This window comes from Catharus ustulatus, chromosome 9 (assembly GCF_009819885.2).
Source record: "Catharus ustulatus isolate bCatUst1 chromosome 9, bCatUst1.pri.v2, whole genome shotgun sequence".
Taxonomy (NCBI): Eukaryota; Metazoa; Chordata; class Aves; order Passeriformes; family Turdidae; genus Catharus; species Catharus ustulatus.
The window spans coordinates 16,852,621-16,876,826 of NC_046229.1; the positions used below are offsets into that span (position 1 = coordinate 16,852,621).

A 24,206-nucleotide genomic window follows, 5' to 3' on the forward strand; every position below is an offset into this window, starting at 1 on the left:
AGAAGTTTGTGTTTCCAATTGTCACTCTCTGAGACACTTTTCCATTGTTAATACGGTCCCAGGCGCTTTACAGCCTGGTCTCTTTATAGTCGTTCCACGGCCCTGCGTGTTGAGGTCCAGATCTTTCCACCACAATTTGTGCTGTCATTCTCCCGGCGCGGTGCGAAGCCGCCCGCGAGGGGCCGGTGACTCGCGGCTCCCCCCGCCCGCCGCCGCTCCCCAGGGCACCGACCGCGCTCCGTGCGGGCCATGGAGCAGCCCCGGCCCGTCCGTGCCGCGGCTGCTCCGCCAGCCCCCGCCGAGCCGCTCCTCCGGCCGGGGATGCCGCGGGTGCGCCCGCACACCGAGCCTGCGGCTGCCGGGGAGCGTTCCCGGCGGCTCCGGGGCACCGGGCGCGGGCGGAGCGCGGCCGTCCCGCCCACGGCCCCCGCGGGGCTGCGGGGCACGGCCCAACCGGCGCCCCCCGGCACCCGCGGCGTGCGTCAGACCGGAGACGTGGCCCCGCGGCGGCGGGGGCGGAGCGGCGGCGGGCGGAGCGCGGCTCCGAGCGGCCTCCCGGCCCGGCCCTGCCCTGCCCTGCCCGCCGCACTGAGCCCCGCACCTCGCCGCGGGATGTTGGCGCTGCCGCCCTGCCGCCGCCGCCCGTGACCCCGAGCCGCTCGCCCGGCCGCGCTCCAGGTAAGCGCTGCCGCGCCCGGCTGCCTCTCCCGGGGCGCTCCGCTGCCCGCGCCGGAGACTGGGCATCGCCACGGGGAGGGGGCCCCAGGGGACCGCGCGGGGACGGAGCCGCCCCGCAGGGCCCGGCGCTGCGCCCCCGCGGGGAGAAGAGACCGGGCCCGGCCCGGCCCGCGGCTCCCGGGGCCCCCCTTTGCCCGCCGGCGACACCCTCCCACCCTGGGCAGTGCCGGAGGAGGCAAACTTTATCTGGGATCGCCGCCGGCTCCTCTCCCGCCGAGGAGCGCCGGGAAGCGGGCGGGGAGCCCCCCACGCCCCATCCATCGCACCGCATCCCTGCCGGGCGGGGCAGCCCCGGCGGCGCCCGGCACAGCGGTGGCCCGTAGCCAAGCGGGGCTTCCCGGGAGCGGGGCCGCCGAGGGGCCACTGGTGGGAAACAGTCGCCGTGGAGACGGGCGGCTTGGGCAAGCCTTTGGGGAAGAGGGCTTGGGGAAAGCCCGTGGCCTTATTTTCCCCGAAAACAAGCCGCAGAGCAGCCCGCATTACGGGGAGGATGCGAGCCCGACTGGGAGGCGCGGTCCAGCCGCGCACGCCGCTGCCTCCGCCGTCCTTCCCCGGGGCCGCGCAGCCTCTGCGACCCTCGCAGGCTCCTGGCGGCTCTGCCGGGAGGGGAGCGCAGCCCCGGCGGCACTACGGGGCTCCGGCATCCATAGCTCGGTTTTTGAAGAGATTTAAAAAAAAAAAAAAATACAACCAATGACAACAACAAACATCCCGATTTTTTAAATCGGTTAAAATCAGCTTTGCAGAGTGATGGGCAGTTTTGCCCATTATTCACCTAGTGCAGTTTGTCCAGTTCATTAGAAAGAGTTGACCAAGCACAATGAGAGGCTTATGCTAGACCAGTGAACGTATCCTACCAGAATTTCAGGAGGGTTAAAGTGTTTAAAAGTAAGGAATTTTACTGTTCAGATAAGTATGTTAGTTTGTTATTAGTTATGGTTTGGCTTTGTAATTATTTCTTTTTTTTTTTTTTTTTTTTTTTTACTTTTGGAGTTAGTACTTCCTGTGACAAGAGACTCAGTATTATTAGCACTACTGTTAGAAGACAACCATGTAATGTTTGCTCCCACAAATCACTGTAAGTTTGAATGATGCTGTAAGATTGTACAGTCAGAAGAGTGCTTTGCAAGATAGTGCAGAAAAACATGATAACATTGGAAATAAATAATAATTTTAAAATCTCCCTTCCCAATTCAACCAATTATGCATCTTGCCTTCTCCCCTCTCCCCCCGCTCCTGCCCCTGGGTGTGTTAGAACTGATTTTACTTTTCTTTTTGGTATGGTGAAAGCACTCAAGTGGGTAGCACTCCCCTGGGCTCACTCTTCTCCTGGAAAAACCTGTTTGCTGCTGTGGTGCAGATCAGTGTGGAGAGCTTGGCTGAGCACTGAGAAGATCCCTAATTTTAACCTGGACTTATATTCCTGTCTGTCTCACAAGTGCCTGTGTCCCAGGGCTGCCAGCAAGGCACAGCAGCTTGGTGCTGAGCACCTGTGGTTTCTGAATCATTTCCTTTTCCAGTTACTTTCTGAGTTCGCTAAATTTGTGGCAGCCATGCTGCTGTTTCCTTCTAGTCTGAATACTGACAGGCCCTGCTAGAGGTTTTGCCATAGTATAATGTTCTGTGTGTTTTATTTGTTATTATTTACTCTTGTAAGCAGTTTTAGAAATAAGCCTTCTGAAGGAAGGGCTAAAAATCTATTTGCTTTGTATGCCCAGTATTGGAAAAAACTAGTGCTGGATTTCAGCAAAAAATGAAATCAGAGACTGCTAAGTTCTCCTTACAAGTGCTCACTCAGTGCTTCGTGCTATCTTGCAATCAGTTCCTGTACCAGGTCAAGTTGATTTCCTGAGGCAGCCTCATCCCACCTCGCTATCTGGCTTTGGAGCCCACAGCAAGGAGCTCTGACCAGGAGGGGGGCAGCATCCGGGCTGGGCAGGCTGGAGTGTTAAACAATGCTCAGGTGGCCTCAGCGCCAGAGGGACAGCACACTGAGACCCAAAATAATGAACTGGGTCACAGTGCTGGGAGGAGCAGTTCCCCTGATTGTCCGCTGACCTCAGCTGCAGCTGGTTGAAGTGGGCCATGCTGAGCGGCAGAAAGGCACTTCCCAACCCAGGGCTCTTTGAGAACTGTGGGAAGTAAGAAAAAAAATTCTATTACCATCCAAACAATTCACAATAACAGGGGCTAGAGCTTAATTTTATAGTTTTTTCCTCTTTAAGGAAACCTGGTAGAAAGATGCTGTCCTCATTGTCAGAGTTGTGAAGGGCAGGGGAGGGCTGGTTATACACCAAAGAAACACTGAAAATGAAACAATTGACGTCAGGAAAAAGAAACCTTCTAAATACTTTAAAACCTTATTTAATAAAGCAAAGAAGCTGTTCCCCTCCCAAAATGATTTGTCAAAAGGCTTAACAAGTGTTGGATTTCATATGTTCAACATAATGGAAACTTTACTCTCTTCATCCTTGGGCTGTTTACCCTGGGATTTTGTGCTACAAAAGTCTGTTGCAAATTCAATCTATAGTGTGGTGACTTTTGTTGAGTTTGTGTTTCTAAGACCTCTTTCTGGCTAGGAAGATACTAGGTTTGATTCAGCCTCTTGCCCAGGTGTGAGTATGTTATTAATTCCATTGCTTTCATTCATAACACAGGGCAGGCCCTTCTGCCTTCCCAGCCCAGGCAGGCAAAATCTGTTGGAGCTGTCTTTCAGCCTGTCAGACCCTAGGTGAGCTTTCTGTCACTGGATGAATTTTACATTTTAGTGTCTCGCACATGCAGCTAATCAGACACAGCATAAGCTTTACAACTATATCCTGCAGGGAGTCATAGGTTTGGACCAGGATGAGGTTTTATTCAGAATTTTTCCAGTGCAGAGTTCCAGTACAGTCTCCTTTTCCCTTGAAGGACTGATATCTGGTGTTTGATCTGGTCAGATTTTGAAAGGATAATGCCATGCAGTGCTTTGCACGTTTCCCACTCGTTTGGGAGAATCCTGCCTTAAGATACAATGCATGTCTTTTCTTGGTTTTACAGTAAAACAAGGGCTTCCCCTGAAGCACAGGATGGCATTGCTCTCCAGGGCAAATTGCTAATGCTTCTGTTATGATGAGCATATAAAATTCCACTGAATTTGAACCAGAATATATAAAAACATCTGGTTCTGTACCATAGTATTAAAAATTAATTTCTCTCTGTCAAAGTAAATTTTAACTTTTCCACTGACTTCTAGGTGAGCAGAATACAGCCTTTTATACCAGCTTCCAATCCTGGATTAACCTACGATTTGCTGAAAATGGAGATGCTAGCTCACATCTCCCTTCACTGGCAATTGTACACAATGACTTTTTATTGATGGGAATCCTAAATTCAGCAACCCAGCAATAAGACTGCCAACATGCTGAGAACATTTCCAATTTTATTTACTTATCACTGGAAGGAAGATGGGAGTTTGGACTAACTGCTTGCTCTGGAGCATAGGGTGAAGCAGAGCACAGGTCAAGCCCTGCCTGAGCATGCAGCAGTGTAAGATCCTCATATGTGTGCCATTTACAGCAGAATGCAACAGTTCTGAAGTGTAGGTTGCTGTCAGAGGGTTTGGTGCTCTGATCAAGGACCATTATAGATCACATTTTACAGCTGATGTGAATGTTTCCTGAGCTGTCTCAGTGATAGGTAGTTTTCACCAGTGTTCACAGACAGTATTCTTGGAAAAGCCCCTTTTTAAGTGTGACTAAAAAGAGTATTTGCTCTTTGCAGTCAGTTAACCATGATGATATAATTTCAAAGACTTGAACACCTCCTATAGTGTTGTCAGAATGCCCCCCAGCAACTGCTTTTATCTCACAGCTTGGGCTTGATGGAAACAGCCTTTTTTTCTGTTTTATGCAGCAACAGATTTTTTGGTAGGATGGGGTTAGAGCTAATCCCTCTTTGGGTGTCTATGGATGGACACTGTCCTGAAAAGTTGTAGTAGAGAAGGCAGTCCTGGTTTTCCAGCTCATGGTCTTTAAAAGTCCTCCTATGTGAATACCAATTCTGATTCTGTAGTTACTAGTGTATCTCTTTGAGTGTGTGTAGATCACATGCAATTTATGTGCTTGAATTTATCTATTTTAGTCTTTCTTATTCTTTCAGGAGTATGGATGATACCATGAGTTTATTTTTATTGTTAGGGATTAATCTAAAGGATTTTGGGAGAAAATAATCCACCAGCTTCTTCAGGCTGAGACTACCTGTATGTTTATCAATGTATTTTGGGATCCATGTTTTATGAGACTATCATGTCGTTTTAGAAAGCTCTTTTGTGTTGCATGCAAGTGGGAGTAAAAAAGATTCTTTATATGAAAAACTCTGCCAAATCATGAAAACAGGAATTCTTTAATGTTTTTGGCTCAGCTGCCGCATAAAATGTTTTTAACTAACTTGTCAATGGTTGAGCTGCTTAAGACTCAGAATGGACCTTTTGTGCTTCCTGTCCCAATTAGGAATTAATTTTTAATTATATCAGCTTAACATTTTTAAATATGAGCATTTGTATTAGCCTCAGGCGCTTATTTCTTTGATGATGAACGGCACTGATTCATGTAATATTGTCTTGTCTGTTATGAGACATTTTATTAGTCTTGTTTCTGTCTTCATCTGAGTGTGTTAAATAGTGTTTGTAGAAAACCTGGCATAACTGATTAAAACTTGATGGGATTTTATTTCTCAATCGTTTAGATTCCTTAGTTTCAGGAATACTAAAATATCTCTTACTGGATAGTTACTTGCTTTGGTGCTTTGGCTTGCTGTTAAAGGCTTTCACTCACATTAAAACCATTTTGCAGCTCTGGAAAGAGGGCAGGCATCTTGAGGGATAGCCCTGATAAACAAAGAATGTTACTCCCAGAGCTGAAAAATGGTAAGTATTGCCTTTGAAGTAGGCTTTGACATAATGTGTGGAGTGTACTTTTCTTTAGATTTGGAGAAATAGTTCAGCAAAGCCAACTCTCCACACAGGCCCATATGCTTGGTATGGAAAGAACTCCAGTTGATTTCACTGAGACTTTATCTGGCAGTCTTGCACTGAACATTTTTTTGTCTTTAGTCCAACCAAGTTGAAGTCAAAGAGCTGCTGACAATAGGAAGTCTTTTTGGTGTGTAATACATGAAAATGTGTTATGACTCATTTGGAACTAACAACAAGGTTATTGTCTGGGATTCATTGCCAAAGCAGCACTTACTGTATATGTAGGTGGAAATTGCAACATATATTTTGAAATGCAGTTTATTAAAGTTGCTTCCTCTTTATGTCCTTTATGTCTCCTCTGAGTTTTGTGTTCAGGTGTTTGAGCTTCCAGTGCCACAGCAGATGGTACCAAGAGCAAAGCAGGGGGATTTGCTGCTGTCTCTGAGCACCAGGCTCCCTCTTGGCTGTTAGGCAGAGGGGCAGCTGAAATCTAATGTACACTGGATGCTTGCAGTGGGCCTCAGGAACCTGGAGGGAAAAGAGTGGACTAGGTATTCAGCATGTGTCTGGAAGTTCCACCCTTTGCAGTTCCCTCCAGCACTAAATCCCCTGCTGGCATCTTGCCCACAGTTGTGGTCCTGCAGAGCTACAGCTCTGGGGAAGCTTGGTTCTGGCAGGTGACATAATGGAACAGCTTTCCAGCTGTTGGTTGGGACCCTGCTGGAGTTCAGGTGGCACAGCGTAGCTGTCCTCAGTGCATCTGGAAGTGAAACCCCTTCCTACTCTGAGCAACTGTCACACAGGCAAAGCACGTTTTGTGGAACCACCAAGCTGTGGGTACTGGAATAATATCTTCTGTGGGCTAATTGTATTTTGTCTGTTCTCCAGATTGCTAAACTAATACCAACTGTGACATTTAATTTTGGTAATGTGTAGTATGAAATCAAATTCACTTCAGTAGCTTTTCAGGGGAGTTGTGACATGCTATCACTTTGGATTCAGGCATTGCAGAAAACTGGCGAAAAGCTGTGTTGTGGTTTTGCAGTGCTATTCATTCACATTTCCCACCAAGGGTACTAAAGAAAGTAGGTACCTTTCTGTTTTGCAGCTGTAGAAGTGGTGGCATGGTGGGTTGATGTGGCGTGCACAGGCCGTCCATGTCCCAGTGGGGACTCCTGACTCACTCTCTGTTGTTCCTCCAGGTCACATTTCTTCACCAGCTTCATCCACAAGGACATGAATTTGTTTGAAAATACAGTAAACTCATGGACTGTTAAAAATAACTGTTTGGATGCAAGTGGTTTGTTTTTAATGTCTTTCCAGTTCCTTTACATGGGATTTATGTTTAAGAAACAGCATCATTTGTTTGTACTTCTTACTTCAGAGTGATGGTATTTCTTCCTGTGAAAATCTCCATTGCAGCCAATGGAACAAAAAGGGAACCATCATGTTTCAAACAGTAGCAATACAAGCCAGTGTTCAAAGTAGTTCTTCCAGCCAAAAAAAATTATGCCTTTAAAAATATTATTTTTAAATTGAATTTTGTGTTACAGGAAACACCAATGGCAATAAAGCCTAGCAGGGAAACTGGTCTCTTGAAATGCTGCAAATACAAGAAGTCAGTAGCAGAGGTTTATCATCTGCTACATGGGAACTGACCTACGCTTACCAAAATGCTGGACATTTTAGTCGGTGCAAACACGTAGCAAAATAATTACCAAAACTGAGTGTCAGGGTAGTTCAGGTTATTTCACTGCATGTACAATGTGAGAATACACAGATAAGAATGGAACATAAACCTCTTTGGAATTAGGAGTTACTAATTCCAGCCCTTATCATCATATTTCCCCCTTGGTCTAATCTCAATTTCCCAGGCTTGGTGTCTTGTCCCTGCATCTACTTTGAGTCCTTTCTTGGTTAGGTGATGAAATGAAGCAGGACCATTATCTGTTATCTGTGGTGCCAGCACAGGCAGTGCCAGGAGCTATGAGGGGTTTCTGGGCACATGCTGAAAATGAAGTGTTCATCTGCTAAGATCAAAGGACACAAACCCACAGTTTCCAAAGGTTTATAAATTAGCCAGATGTAGGCACCTGTTCATACTGCAGTAAAAACTGTGTTCCCAATAGACAGGTCAAATTTTGGGGCATGGGTCTTTTAAATAAAAAGACCACAATTTTTGTAGGGCTCACATCCAATCTGTTTTCCTAAGCTTGTTTCTAGAATGGTTTGAACAATTGCTGGCTAGATCTTTGTTCAGATTTTGTTTTAAATGACACAAGTTTTTCCTTATGGTTGTTTTGGGGACTGAGTCCCACCTAAAAATACAAATTTAGCAAAGTTATAATCAACAGAATATATAAATGATGATAGCACCATGCCATTTTCAGGCCAGGCTGTGTTGATCAGCTGTCTAGAGGAGACTGTTGCCCTAAGCCCTGGGGCTCTGCACAGACCAGTGATTTTGTTTAAATGTCTTCTTTGAGAATACATCACTGTCAACCTGACTACAAAACTCCCTTACTTGTGCTTATTTAACTGTGTCAGTGTGCAGCTCCAAAGCAGGTAAAATAGGAATGCAAAATTCTGTTTTTCAGTGCAGCCTCAAGCCCTGTGCTGAAAAGCTGAAGCTTAACATCACCTCCTGGCCCATGGCAGCTGAGACCAAACAGCACAAAACACTTGAAAAGTGACTTTATGGTATCTGTGCAGAGTAACAAATGTTTACAACAAGGACAGTGGGGTTTGGGATGTGCAGTGCCTTGTCCTGTGTAAAAACCCACTGGTGTGCAGCCCCTGCACACGTGGCCCACAGCCCTTGGGCTCTGCTGTGTCCTCCTGCCAGGTCACAAGTTTGTTTTGTGTTAAATATGAACTGTGCTCGTTCCCTTAATGAAGATGAATGTGCAATAAATCATGTATGGGAACCAACCCAGAGACCTTCTTGCAGCGCTATTCCCGAAAGGCATTTCATAATTTATCCTAACATGCAGTGTGTTTAAAACAGCCAGGAGAGCAGGATTGGCCTAGCATTTTCTCCTTTGAGTGGATCTCTGATGTGAAAGACCAAGCAGTGCCAGTCTGAATTGGCTCTTGAGGACATCTGAGCTTTTGACCCTTCTGTTATACTCAGCTGGGCTGCAGTTTGGTCCTGCAGCCTAAGGCTCCTCATGCCAGGAAGAAAGCTCCTTCCCTAGTGGGCATCAGGGCTATTCCCGTACCACCTGGGCCTTGACTGCACTCTGTGCCACTCTTGGGAGGTGGTGGGATGTCAGGGAAATGAGGTTAAATGTCAGCTGACTAATCATTTAAACATCTCTTCTAGTCAACCTAAGAAATCCCACCAATTTTTTGTGCTTCCCAGCTGTCAATATCACTATTTCTTTCTCTTCCAGCTATGTTCCTTCTTCTTTTTCCCTCTGGTGTATAATTCATAGTCTGCCATTGCCAAACTAGCACTTTTTGAATGATAGCTGCCTGTCTGACATCCAGGGCCCCCTATTCTGGTGCACAGCTTTGACTGTTTCCCCAAAACAAGCAATGGATAACGCTGATTGCTTCAACACATGTGACATGATTGAGTAACCACTAGTGGAAGGACAAAATAGCAAAGGGTTTGACTGCTGGTGAGTAACACCTATAGCATGGCAAACACAGCTCTGGCAAGTGCTGGTCTGCCTGAGCCCATGAAGCAGCAGTGACCCCACTCCTCTGTCACACGATGGTCAGCAGGGACAGACGGGCTCTCGGCTGTGCAGGGCAGGAGGCCATAGCCAGGGCACAGGGTGGCTGCTGTGGCACCGAGCAGCCTGGGCAAGGTGTGGAGCAGTGGCAGCTCTCCTATGGCACGGCACAGGCCTCAGCTTGTCGTGGTGGGGAATGGTGGCAGGAGCTGCTGGGCTGTGCCTCAGTGAGGATCATATGCTGTCAGACCCGCCTGGGTGACATAAAGGCACAGGCTCCCACTTAGTCCCTTCTTTTCCTCACTGTGGTGCTTTTGATGCGTGTCTCTACAGGCTCTGCCTTGAAGGCTGCGGGGAGCAGTGGGGGTGGCAGGTGCTGTTCCTGGTGGTGAGCCCTCCCCAGCTGCATGACCCTGGCATTGTCCTGAGGGTGCTGCCAATCCGCACAGCTCCGCTCCGTGAAATGAACGGAGTGACTCCAGGAGAATCCGCTTAAAAATAGCAATGTCACCTATCAAGGGCTTGGGCCTGGGGCCTGGCAGGTGCTGCAGGCCAAAAGCGGCTTTGTTCAGGCTTGTGGCAGAGGGGCAGTTTTCTGAGCATTGTTTTTGCTTTGTGAAGAGTCTCTCGAGACCCAAGATGAATGCAGCTTAATGAGGGGGCGTGTCCACTTCCATGTCGCTTGTGTTCGCCCTTCTGGCACGGTGTGTCCTGGTCTGACTGGGGTCCGTTGTGTGCTGCTGCACGGTGGGCACGGAGCCGTGCCCAGCAGCTCACAGTGCCTGCCTGGGAGGCACTGACCAAGGCCAGGGCTTTGTGGCCCTGCTGTGACTGCGAGCACTGCCAGCCAGGGCGTGCTGGGCTGCTGGGGCTGGTGAGGCTGGTGGCACTGGGGCTGGTGACAGTGGGGCTGGTGGCACTGGGGCTGGTGGCACTCGGGCTGGTGGCACACAGCCCCACAAAGCCCCCGGGCTGCCTCCTGACCTCCCGTGGGCAGGACGTTCATGGATTGATTCCCTTTGTATTCTGCAGCAGACACCACGTGCATTGCCGTGCCTCGGTTTTGGCTTTGGCCACACTGGCAGGAGCCATCCTTACTTCCCCGCTGTCCCCACTGCTTTCCTTTATTCCCTGTGATACAAACCAATTCCTGAGAGGCTGCTTCGCTCCACGCTGCGGCATTTCACAGTCAGCCTTTAATTCAATCTGTTGATTTATTAAGTCTAATTTGGTTCCAATACTTTTGTCTCTGACTTGGAGCTATTTATTCTCCTTAGCTCTTTTAGGACACATTAATTTGTTGTGTCTCACCCCTAATCTCCTGTGCATTAGCTGATTCCTGTAGTTGGGTTTTCTGATGGAGTAGATATCATACTTGTACCTGGATTCAAGTATCTAATCTTATTATTACATACTCATTTTCAATCACCAAGTTTTCTACATTTCTTAGAAATTTTAAAATAAGAATCACTAATGATTTCTCTCCCCTCCAGTGTTTTTGTGGGGTTTTTTTCCCTTTTGTTTGTTTTGGGATTTTTTGTTACTTTATTTTCCTGTTTAGATTTTTAAAATCATTATTATTTTTATTTAATCTGGCAAACCCACATCTATGTTCTACAACACTGCTTAACAGCCAGTACAACTGTTTTCTAATCCAAATTCCTTTTTTATTTCTCTCTGGGAGCTGAATATCAGATGATTTATCTCATGTACCAATTTATTTTCTCTAGGGTCTGAGGATTATTAAAAATACAAGAAAAAAAAAAGAACAAGTTCTGGTTTTAATTGAAAGGAATATCCAGTATTTAGAGCTCTAGTATTTACTGAAGGAGGTTAGAATAGTATTTTGTAATAAGCCAGATGCCGCATTTCGGCTACAATGTACTGTGCAATTAAATAACATTTTGAATGTGAATGAACTCAAATTAGTAATGCAATCTTAGTTTTCACCAGCTGAAATGTTGAACTCATTGTGTTTAATCTCCTTTATACAAGGAGAGATAAGAAACTACAGAGTATGGTGTACAGTGTATGGTATATGTGTATGAACCCAGAGATGGTGTCTGTGCTGTGACTTGGACTGCAGTGAGACTTCTTAGCATCCCTTGATTTGTTCAAATTGATGATTGATTGAACCATGTTATTTTGTGGAGACCTGATTTGTGTGTGATTATAAATGAGTCTGGCAGTGGTGCACCTTTGGGTGTAGCAGTGGGGAAGATCTGGACTTTGGACATGGCCAGGAGGGATTTTTCAGGATTGCTCTGAGCCCGGTGGACCTGCTGTGTCTTTTCTGAGATCTGACTTGCTTCCATCCCTGGAGAAGCTAAAATGGAAAGAAAGCTAGAGGGAAGTGGGAGATAAATGGAAAGTGACTTGGTGTCATTTTGTTCTGCATGCAGATGTCAGCAGTGCTGGTTAGCCTAGGCTGCTCTGCAATGCTTTCCAGCATTTTCCTTGATTCTTAATACAGCAAGGGAGAGAGGCAATAGGGTTCTTCCAGTGAGTGTTGGAGAATGGTTTTCCTATTTCATCACATTCAATTGCCCTTTGAAGTTTCTTGTGAATGTCTTTTTTCCCTAAAGCTAAGAAATATCATCTGTCAGTAGACATTATTGGGTTTTTTACTGTTGTTTTATGTGTGGTACTATTGTCGTCATTCAGTAAGGTTTGTTTTCTTTTTTTAACGATATGGGAAAACAGTAGTGGCAGACAGGTTCTGATGTCTGGTGTTGGGCTGCAAGCCTTCCACCCCCAAGAGATGGGTTTTCTAGGATGGCTCAGAGGGGCTCTCTGTGTGCAGCTCTCGCTCTGCTTGGCCCATTAATTCGGGTAACAGTATGTGCACTCTACTAATGAGGAGTCACGCTATGCAAACAACAGCCTCTGAAGGGACCAAGGGATCAGGGCAGCATGTGTTCCTGGTATCAGAACTTATCTGCCTTCATCTAAATTCCCCACACATCACTTAGGAGAAATAAAGCAAATACATGATCTAATGAAAACCCCTAAAAATACATAGTGAAACCTATAAAAAACAACAGCCTAAGGGTTTTTTGGTCTGAAAGCTGTCCCTGTGCAGTAATTTGCAAGATAGTTTCCAGTCCCATCTGCTGTCAGGCACTGCCCCTGATTCAGTGCTGCTGCCTTTCATAACACTGTGGCTCAGCTCCACAGTTGCTTGGGTGTCTAACCAGTGACTCCTGGGTCTCCACATGTTTCTGTGCATGTGAGCACTTGCATTTTGTCAAGAATCTCCACTGCAGGAAACATAATCTGTCTTTACCTGGCACTCAAATTGTTTATCCTTTTGGGAAAAAATATTACAAATAGGATTTCAAGAGGCTATGCCATCAGAATGTGAAAAAGCACTCCTAAGCCATTATTGCAGGGGTGGGTAGAAAATGTTGTGATTTTAAAGCAATCTGTTGATAGGTATTCTTGAGTGTACTGATGGCATTCCAGTCAGCCAGCTGGCCTCAAAATCTGAGCCAACAGTAGTATGTGTATTACAAAACTTTGAGCAGGACTGTTGCATGGCAACTGCTTAGCTAACATTTGTAGTAGTGGATTCCTTTGAGAGTTTTCTAAGTTTTTCAATGCTTGATTGAAAAAGAAAAAAAAAAAGCTTACCAGCAGCTATTCAGTCACCTGCATTTTATGTAGAAATGAAAAAGAGAAGGTAATTCCTTACCAATAACAGTGAAGTGCATGTGGGAATGGAAGAGAGATTGTGCATGATATTCTTCAGCTCAGGTGCCACTGGGGGCTGCCAGCAGAGGTTTGGCTGAAGGAGTGCTGGGCATGTGCTTAAAGCTACATGGGGCACTTCTAATTGATGAGATCCACTTTTTCAACCTGTGTTTATAAAAGAAAAGTGAAATGCAACAAAGGTTTGTCCTAGCAGCCATCCGAGCTTTTCCCTTCTGTAGAGGTATATCTTCCCTGATATGTCTGCCAACATTTGCAAGGCAAGCACACAAAAAGCAGAATTGTGCTTCTTGGCTGCCAGCCATTTGATAACAAATGCTGCATTCCTCTGCCAGCACTGCAGCAATTCAGGCCTGTTGGCAAGGATGCTGCCAAGCCTCTGACCTGGATGTGTGAAGCCAGGCTTGCATGGCCATCATTTTCACTGATGGTCTATTAATTTGAAAGTGCTATGGAGGACAGCTTGCCTTAATCTTGGGGATTGTTAGTTGTGCAAGAGGTGTGTGGTTTCATCTGGCATTGTAGCCTGCATCCTGGGGACAGACTGTAGAATACAGGAGGCTGAGAGTGATTCTCCTGTCTGGCCAAGTAGTGCTTATAGCAACATGGAAGGGTTGCAAGAGGAGAGGGGGGCAAGAAACAAAAGTTTTTGTGCTACTCAGCTGCAAAACCCCAACCTAGCTACTACCACAAGTGCATTTGCAGACTTCACCTTATGCCTTTGGGGACTACAGTACCTCCTGAGCATCAGATGGGCAGCAGAGACAGAGCAGTCCCCGAGAAGGTGCCAGAGTGAGCATCCTTCTACACATGTAGTGGGGGTCAGTTCTTAATCCATAGGGTGGCTTGCAGTGAATTGCAGCTAGTAGGGCTTGAACCATTCCCTTCGTGTTCCTGGCTCTGAATGAACTGAATCCCCTAAGTGCCTGGGCAGCCTCTCAGCAAGTGTGTGCTTATCACTAAGCCTGCACAGAAATGCATGTCACCAAACCCACATTAATGGGTCCCAGTGTGCAGCTGAATCAGGATTATAGGCCTCCAGTGTTACTGTGATATGAACTGATTGTGGTGAGCATTTATGATGTTAGTTAATGGACAGATGTTGTTAATTGCCCTTGGGAGTATTTTTGCTACATTCCCGTCTGAATTTATCTTTCCATTGTAACTTACTAAGGAGTTCCAGTGTTAGTTTGATCTCAGGGATTCAGTTACACAGTATGCTGTAGACTTTAATATCAGTTGCTTTGCCTGTACATGCTCATGTGTTAGCTGATTTTTCAGAGGACATAATGATGTAAGCCTACACATATGAGGTGAAGATAAAGCCCTTGATCTGGCTGTAGTTTTGGTTACCTAAAGCACTTCAGGAACTTACATGCAGGACATAGTAGATTTAAAATTGCAGTGAGTATGCATAAAAATATTCCAAAACATTTCTGAAACCACTATGAATAAAATGGAAGTGAATGAAACATGATAGCCAACAAGGTGTGTGAAGTGTGACTGCAGGACAAGCGTTTCAACTAGACCTTTGAGATCAAGGCTAATGCATATGATACTGAACGTCTCTATCTGCAGAATGGGCTGATGTTCAAGGATGCAGAACGTCTCACTGACCCATCAGAGATGGCTGGAGTCAACAGAAAGAGGGATTTGCCCTGATGCATTGCAGCTCTCTCTTCCTCCCTGCTGGGAGCTGTATAGTGACAGCACGAGCGTCCCTCTCCTGAGGCGGGGTGTCAGTAGCTGGGGACTTCCATACCACCTGTTGGGAGTTCATTTACAGAGGAGGTTTTTTCACCTGCTCGCACAGTGTGAGGGGTGTGAGCTGCAGGAGACTGAGCTGGCCTTGCTGTTTTGCAGGAGGATGATTCCTGTGACGGAGTTCCGGCAGTTCTCGGAGCAGCAGCCGGCGTTCCGGGTGCTGAAGCCCTGGTGGGATGTGTTCACCGACTATCTCTCGGTGGCCATGCTGATGATCGGAGTGTTCGGGTGCACGCTGCAGGTAAATCACAGGGGACAGAGGCATGGTGGGTGCTCTCAGGGCTGCTGAAGGAACACCATGAGTGAGGAAGGACCTTGGAAGGATGGTGTCCCATCTTGTTTTATCTCTTGGGCTCACCATGAACAAAGCAAAAATGTGCTGGTCTCAGGATTAAACCTGTTTAAGTAGCAACATCAAAAAACACAGGCCAGACTTCTAGCAGTTGTGAATCAGCAGACTTGCACTAGAGTCAATGGAACTGTGCCAACTGAGATAAGAGCTGTTGGTTTGGCTGGTGTCTGGATCGCTGTTTTCACCTCAGTTTGGCATAACAAAACAGATTATCAACTTCAGTTCTTACTTGTTACCATTTTGCTGTTTTTAAGTTTAAAAAATGAAATTTTCTAATTCCTGTCTTTCTTTATTTGGCAAATGTTAATATTATTTCTGTCATAATGCTTTAAAGAGATTTGAAATTAATGTGCTAATTTTATTAACAACACCCACAAGTGGTATTATGTCTCTTCCATTCCAAAATGTCTCTGAGGATGCTTACACATAAACAATTGATATTACTGTCAGTCACTATTAGTTACATTTTGCTGAAGAGCCAAAAGCAGAAAAGAAATGAAAAATACTGTTTGGGATGACTCCAAAAAAATACAAAGTTACAGTACGGTTCAAACATGGATCTCACATTTCTTGGCATGGCTTTGAAATGGAGCTAAAGGGACACATTGACAGAGCTCTTATTTCAGAGGAATTTGCTCACTTACATGGCCTAGGATTTAGTTATACTGTGTCTCAAATTTCACATGACACCAACTGTAGTTTTGTCTGTATTCTCCATTCCTAAGAATTTTCAGTTGATACAACATTCACATTTAAAAATCTCTTTATATAAAGCTGATTTTGCATTAGTGGATGTTTGATTAATCACACAGAGTAAGTAATCTTGTATCTGTTACCTGTTTTAAGTTTACCTGCTTGATTGGAGGAAACACACTGGAAAATAATGTGTGGAAAGACTGAATTTATAGACAAATTGTTTTTATTCCAAGTTATTGTGAGATACATAAATCCAGGATGTAACTAGGGACATAACAATAGCAGACAGTTTGCAGACATAAATTAACTACAGAAGTTTTTGATGTGTCAACAGTTATGGCACTGATACTGTTCAAAACACGTGAGATCTTATCTCAGCATCTCCCTACACCAGGGTGAATCATCGGGTATCACCTGATTTTGGTAACTCTTGTTGCATACCTTATATTTGGTGCTTTCAGCAACCATGATGTCGAAGAGTACATCTACACTACACACAACATTCTTAGCTTGGGCTAATTCCACTTAGTCATTCAGGGCAAGTAAGAGAGCTCATTGGTTTGTCACATGGATTAGCATTTTAAATTCCAACCTATAGGGAGCTTTGCATTGAACTCAGAACTGTTATCCCAAATTAAACCAAAGGTGATTGGTCCCTAAAGGCACTCTGACTTCAGTTTGTCAACATGGATGACCATCCCAGATTAAGAAAACTTCTTGTTTGGTTTTTTTTTTAATAGACTCAAGAACAGAGCTAGATTTTTTTTTCCCCAGGTGTGTAGTCCATCCTACAGAAACTTCCCATAGAGAGGGACTTTGGACAAGGGCATGTAGTGACAGGACAAAGAGTAAGGGCTTTTAGCTGAAAGATGGTAGGTTTAGATTAGATACTAGGAAGAAATTCTTCACTGTGAGTATGTTAAGGCAGTGAAAGAGATTGAAGTTCCCAGAGAAATTTTAGATGCCCCATCTGTGGAAGTGTCTGAGGCTGGGTTGGATGGGACTCTGAGCAGCCTTGCCTAGTGGAAGGTGTCCCTGCCCATGGCAGGGTGTGGGAAGTAGATGATCTTTAAAGGTCCCTTCCAACCCAGATCATTCTGTGATTCTATAAGGACTCTATGTATATTTATGAAAAACTAAATTAAATTTATGTCCATGCACACACAAATGCCATTTAAGAACTGTCCTTATCTGTCTTCATTAAGACTTAAATTTAATAATGTCCCAGCATAGATATGCTCACATTAGCCCTTTGTCAGCCATTTTTGGTGTGATAAGGCATCACAGTGTGAGAGTACAGCCACATGAATGCAGTTGTGCTGCTGTCAAGCCTATCTCTGAACGTTGTGTAGCCAGGCTGATTACACTTGGCAGTAATAGCCTGTCTAAGGAGACAGCAGAGCAGGACATCCCTGGTCTTTTCTGGAAGTATTCCCTACATTTCTCCTTTTTCTGGATCATCTCAATGCCCTCTTACTCAAATTATAGAAAGCTAAGCATAGATAGAAAGGAGTGGCCTAGTTCTTGGCATGTAGAGCAAGTGTCTTGTTGAGCATAATAATAGCACAGCCTGTGGGGCCAAGCAGAAGGCTGTGCAGGGGAATGCTGGAGCTGGAGGTACTCCAAGGACAGCTACCCATTGGTACTGCCACCATTGTTTGTACGTCAGTTCAAAAGATATGTTTGTGTGTTGCAGGTCATGCAGGACAAGATAATATGCCTTCCAAAGCGCGTCCAGCCTTGCCAGAACCAGTCTAATAGTTCAAATGTGTTTAACACAATACCAGATACCACCTCCCTTCCACCACCAAAGCCATCCACCCCTCCAGCTACAGTTGAAATGAAAGGACTCAAGACTGACTTGGACCTGCAGCAATACAGCTTTATCAATCAGGTGTGCTATGAACGGGCTCTGCACTGGTATGCCAAGTACTTCCCTTACCTTGTCCTTATACACACACTGGTCTTCATGCTGTGTAGTAACTTTTGGTTCAAATTCCCTGGATCAAGCTCCAAAATTGAACACTTCATTTCAATACTTGGGAAATGTTTTGATTCTCCCTGGACAACAAGAGCTTTATCTGAAGTGTCAGGGGAAGACTCTGAAGAGAAGGATAACAGGAAGAACAACATTAACAAGTCTAATACTGCTCAGCCAAGCACTGAAGGCACTTTGGTCAAGACACAGTCTTTAAAATCAATCCCTGAGAAGTTAGTTGTGGATAAAGGAACACCTGGGGCATTAGATAAAAAAGAAGGTGAACAGGCCAAAGCACTGTTTGAAAAGGTGAAGAAATTTAGACTGCATGTTGAGGAGGGTGATATACTCTATGTCATGTATGTTCGCCAGACTGTACTTAAGGTAATTAAATTCCTTATTATTATTGCTTACAACACAGCACTTGTCTCAGAAGTTAATTTTACAGTAGTCTGCAATGTTGATATTGAAGACATGACAGGATACAAGAATTTTTGCTGTAACCACACAATGGCACATCTGTTCTCTAAACTTTCTTACTGCTACCTGTGCTTTGTAAGCATCTATGGCCTGACATGCCTTTATACCCTGTACTGGCTGTTTTACCGTTCTCTGAAGGAATATTCTTTTGAGTATGTCCGACAAGAGACAGGAATTGATGATATCCCAGATGTCAAGAATGACTTTGCTTTTATGCTTCATATGATCGATCAGTATGATCCTCTCTACTCCAAGCGCTTTGCTGTCTTCCTGTCTGAAGTCAGTGAAAATAAGCTGAAACAGCTGAACCTGAACAATGAGTGGACTGCAGATAAACTGCGACAGAGGCTACAGACAAACTCCCACAACCATTTGGAGCTACAGCTTTTCATGCTTTCTGGACTACCAGACACAGTGTTTGAAATTACTGAGCTGCAGTCTTTAAAACTTGAAATAATTAATAATGTAATGATTCCAGCAACCATTGCACAGTTGGACAATCTCCAGGAGCTCTCACTGCACCAGTGCTCTGTGAAGATCCACAGTGCTGCCTTGGCTTTTCTGAAGGAGAATCTTAAGATCTTGAGCGTCAAGTTTGATGACATCAGAGAACTTCCACATTGGATGTATGGCCTCAGAAATTTGGAAGAGCTCTATTTAATTGGCTCCCTAAGTCACGATATTTCTAAAAACATTACACTGGAGTCTTTTCGGGAACTTAAAAGCCTAAAAGTTCTTCACATAAAAAGTAATTTGTCCAAAATCCCACAATCTGCAGTTGATGTTTCAAGTCACCTGCAAAAATTGTGTATCCATAATGATGGCACTAAGTTAGTGATGCTCAACAACCTGAAGAAGATGGTCAACCTGACACAGCTGGAATTGGTTCATTGTGATTTAGAGCGCATACCTCATGCAGTCTTCAGCCTTCTCAGTCTTCAGGAATTGGATCTAAAGGAAAACAACCTCAAATCCATTGAAGAAATAGTAAGTTTTCAACACCTGCGAAAATTGACAATCCTAAAGCTGTGGTACAACAGTATAACCTACATCCCAGAGCATATAAAGAAGCTTACTAGTCTAGAGCGGCTTTCCTTCAGCCATAACAAAATAGAGGTTCTTCCGTCCCACCTATTCCTATGCAACAAAATCAGATATTTGGATTTGGCTTACAATGACATTCGCTTTATCCCACCTGAAATAGGAGTTCTGCAGAGTTTACAGTACTTTTCCATTACTTGCAACAAAGTGGAGAGTGTGCCAGATGAACTATATTTCTGCAAAAAACTTAAGACTCTAAAAATTGGGAAAAATAACTTGTCAGTCCTTTCGCCTAAAATTGCTAATTTGACATTGCTCTCCTACTTGGATATTAAAGGCAATCACTTTGAAATCCTCCCACCTGAGCTCGGTGAGTGTAGAGCTCTGAAGAGGACTGGTTTCACTGTAGAGGACAACTTGTTTGAAACTTTGCCTTCTGATGTCAGAGAGCAAATGAAAGCTGAATAACTTCTTGCTCAGTTTTACAGAAATAACACTTCTACCAAAAACGCTCTAGAGGATGCATACTCCGAATATGCATTTAATTTGTCGGGTTTTTTTTCTTTTTCGAATCCTTTCTGTACAAACAAATTTGGAGTAAGGAGTACATATATTTTTAAATAAAATTTTCTCCTATTTTTTCACTGTTTTAAGATATTTTTAAGTTTGTTTTGCCCATAGAACAAGGGCATCTAACTTAATTTTTACTGGTAAAAGTAAATGATTTTGTCTGCTGGTTTTTCTTTCCATTTCCTAATCCCACCAGGGAAACTGTGTTTAAGATGTATGCTTTGGGTTGCATAGTTTGTAATAGATTATTATATTGTCTTCCTGGTTATTGTTAATCCCTTAGGACATGGTCTTCAACAGGTGGTGCTGCAGGTGTTGAATGCCTTTGTTTCCTCTTTTCTTCAGTGGCAGTAGAAGGTGTTCAACATCTAACAAGATCAAATCTAGGCTGACAATCCCTTTTTACTTACAACAGGGTTTTTCTCAGATGCTCAAAGCAAGTAGAAAAGGTTCTTTTTGTATTTTAACAAGTGAGAGGGAGCATGCAGAGCTCCTTTAAGACCTGTTGGCAATTCAGTGTGGCTGCCCATTCACATGCTGCACTGAGCAGGAGGCACTCACTGCTGTTTCCTCTCTGCTGCAGGAGGAGTAAGGTCACAGTTCACGGTGGAATCGGGACCAAAGTGACTCATGTTGAAAGTTTTCCTAACAGTGCAAAGGGATGTGGCTGCCCCTTTTCCTACTAACTTGAGTGGAAGGGGTGCAGTGAACTCCAATATGCAGTGACATATTGGAAATGTCAACTCAGCAAGATGACATGCTGTCTTGAAATGCCCCATCGTCCCTTAAACACCAGTGCTGCAAGAGAGAAAGTGCTCTCTGCCCCCTCAGCACTTCCCCACCAAATTGCTTGGCACCCTCTAGGAATGGGATCCAGAAAAAGTGTAATCATACTCAGTTTGTAAAGCTTCTGACAAGGAAATAGCCTCTAATATGTTCCTTGATTTAGCTTGGGTGGTGTAAAACCAAGCTCAGCACAGGAACATTTACAGATTTGCAAAATGAGATTAAATGAATATATTAATTTCTCACAAGTCTCAGCCTACCCAGCATATCCAAGGACAGCAATGAAGGCTGTGTTTTCATCTCCCAGAGAGTAATTAAATTGGAAATCCTGCAGTTGGAAGTTTGCTTTTTAAAATAATGTAATCTCCAATGATTGTGCATCAGGTTGGCAACTTTATCCTCTGAAGCCATGTTCAGCTGTTTACTTAATCCAGCCATTTGATTTCTTTTAGTCAGGTTTTAAAGGGATGTGCTGCTCACAGCTAATTAAGCTAATCAGAAGTAGTAAAATATTTTGCTGGGAGCAGATCATTTCATCGTGTCCAGCAACACATATTTGAGATGCAGGCACTTAATAAATGTTTCACAAGAATATTTAGGAATTAGTACTTATTTCTCTAGGAGTCAATGCTGTTAATAAATTGGAGGGGTTGAATTGCTGATTATTTAAATTTATGTAACATATATGATAGTTGTCAGATTGGTTGCTCATAAATGTTTTCTAAGTGCCATTGTGTGTCTTGAGCTACAGTTAATCTGAGTTCTGGAGTTTACTACAAAAGCATGCAGTTGGTGTGAGTGGAGTTGTAAAGGTGGGGAGACAAATGACAATGAGAAATTCCTCATGAATCCAGGGTGTGCTGTGCAATTTGGTGTATGAGCTTGCCACAGTAAGTCAGACTTACTCTTTGTGCTTGGCTGTGTTCTGGAGAAAATCCATGTGATTAATCAAAAATGGTTCAGGCATGAAGGAATCAAATCAAGCTTTTTAAAAGGGGTTTGATTTAGTTCTATTGAAGACCTATAATTGTTGTAGCTGTTTTAAGAGCTACCCTTACTCCTGTGTGGAATGCACTTACTGGAACAGCTTGGCAGTATATATATATTCTAAATGTATTTCACTTTGATGTTATGTGAGAAAGAGAAACATTTCATTGCTCATATTAACCTAATTATGTAAACCAAAGTGCTGTTGTCCCTGATGAATGTAAACTGTTTGAAATGTCCAGGTAATTGGTGGAGCTGTATAGTTCTCTTACTTAGATTTTAAATATGGGATTACATTTAAAGTTTTTTTAAAAAATCTTTATATTCCTAGATGTAGCATTTTAAATCCCTAATTTATTTTGTGTCTAATGTTGTTTCATGTGTAGTTTGTGGTCTGGTTTCTGAATGGAAGTTGTGCACACCTCATAACTGAAGGTTGGAGACATGTTCTATGCCATTTTTGTAAATACATCATGTAGGGGATGTGGGGTTTTGTTTGTTACTGATTATATTTATACCAGTGCAACTCCTCATGTGGACACAGTTACATGAGTATAAAGTGCCTTGTGCTGGCATATCTTTATTCACTTTGCTAGGAATAAACTATACCGGTCTAAGCACTTTCACGCTAATAACTGTATCTTCTCCTAGGGTTTGGTGAGCTGAGACAGCTTCCTCAGTCTGACAGCTCACTCTCACCAAAAAGGGGCAGCTCCCTCCTCCCCCCATGCTCCCTATTCCTGCCAGCACGTTCCAGCTGCTTCTCACGTCCCTTTACAGGTCTGGTGCTGGTCTGATCCCTCCACAGGACAAATCAACTTTTTAAGCCAGCAGAAAACTAGGCCAGTCTAAAAAAGGGAGTAATTTTCTGCTGGATCAGCTCTCTAAGGATTGGATGGACACTAGGATGGGAGTAGCCAGGGGACAGGACTCTGCAGCTGGGGTCTGTACAAGGAGAAGGCGGGCCAAGTTCCTTTGGAGATGCTAGGTCAGTTCATCCTCTTGCCGAGCCATGTGCTTGGAGAACTGTGCTGTTTTATGTATAGCAGGGTTAGGCAGCTTGGCTTTTGTGAGTAGACAACCCTCAGGCTCACAGTGGATGATAAAATATCACATTACTGTTAATTTCTTAATGAAACAAACTCAGGTAGCTGCACTGTTGACTTTTCTAAACTTCTTCCTGTCTATTCTGGGGTGTATTTTCCAAACCTGTAATACAGTAACTTAGAAATGAGTCAGCTGAGGGAAGATTGTTTCCTAATTCTCTGTAACATCCAGGAAAATATGTTAAAGTGCCATATTTACTCAGTGAATCATGTACTGCTCATATGTATATTCACATGTGGTTCGTACTAGACTTTTCTGTGACCAATGGTATTTGACTTTGAATGGATGGACATTTTGTGGACAATACTGTAGCATGGTTTGTATATATACAAAGAGTTTATATAACTGCTTATATTAATCAGGTGCCTAACAAGTATGATGGTTCCAGAATTTAAGCAAGGTATTTTTTCATCATTGTTCAAAAATAATAAAAATCTTCCTTGGTGACAGAATTAGAGATGACAAAGATTACATCAAAAGTAAGAAGACAACCTTCATAGTACATTGAGCCTGACAAGCAAATCTACTTTGTGATCAAAATCTGGAGATGTGCATCTCCCTCCTTGTCAAAATTAGAATGGATATTTGTGCTGACCTCGTGCATCCAGCCAGCCCCAACAACTTTTGCAAATTCTAATTGGAAAGTGCCTGCTCCAAGTCTTACATCACGGTTTTTTTGGCACGTCAATAATTCATGTGCATAAGTGGTGACAAGTCCTGTAGGAATGCCAAGAAAACACTTTGAAAGTTGACCAAATGGACAAACTTAATTCTGTAGCAAGAATCTTAATATGATAATAGTCCTGCATAGTGTTACGTTGCAATATAGTACACCCAGAAAAAAGCAGAAATAAAGTGCTCTTTTGTAATAATGACCATTATCAGACTGCAATGTGATTATTTGTTTGGGAAACACTTTGTTTCTGGGTTACCTAAAGATCATACATTACCATCTTTTGGGTTTGGTCCCATGGGAGGGAAATCATGAAAATATGCTTAAAAAAAACATCGTTACACTTGACAGGATTTACAGCTGCATGGTCTCGCTTCCTGTGCACCTCCTTCCATTGCCTGACTCCAACAGCCAGCAAAATGGCCAGGAATAAAGCCATTCCTGCTGGAGCAACTCCTCCACTCTGTGTCTCTGCTCTGCCAGGGCTTGGGAGATATTCTGGGAGCCCTGCCAGCCTGCAGCCAGGGGTGTGAAGGCTCCTTCCTCCCCCCTGTCCTGTGCCAGGGAAATAGTGCTGTTAGCCCTTGCATCTGACATACTCTGCTATAAATCTGAAGAGATTTGGACATTGCTCCTAAGGCAGTTGGGCTGCCTGCATTTGGTATAGGATGTTTTCCTAATTTCTG

At 44.1% G+C, this 24,206-nt stretch overlaps 1 protein-coding gene across 1 annotated transcript; it reads left to right on the top strand.

Moving 5' to 3' along the window:
- The first annotated feature begins 602 nt into the window (after positions 1 to 602).
- Positions 603 to 23,728, top strand: LRRC8C (leucine rich repeat containing 8 VRAC subunit C). Its single transcript, XM_033067760.1, has 3 exons — positions 603 to 678; positions 14,950 to 15,091; positions 17,595 to 23,728. Exons 2-3 carry the CDS (start codon positions 14,954 to 14,956, stop codon positions 19,863 to 19,865), a joined length of 2,409 nt encoding a protein of 802 aa, XP_032923651.1. The 5' UTR covers positions 603 to 678; positions 14,950 to 14,953; the 3' UTR covers positions 19,866 to 23,728.
- The last annotated feature ends 478 nt before the right edge of the window (positions 23,729 to 24,206 follow it).

What these genes read in the sequence shown, in the direction of transcription:
- LRRC8C (XM_033067760.1), top strand. Translation starts at nt 14,954, where the DNA reads ATGATTCCTGTGACGGAGTTCCGGCAGTTCTCGGAGCAGCAGCCGGCG. An exon ending in TGTTCGGGTGCACGCTGCAG is followed by an intron (nt 15,092 to 17,594) that starts GTAAATCACAGG and finishes TGTGTGTTGCAG; the next exon opens with GTCATGCAGGACAAGATAAT.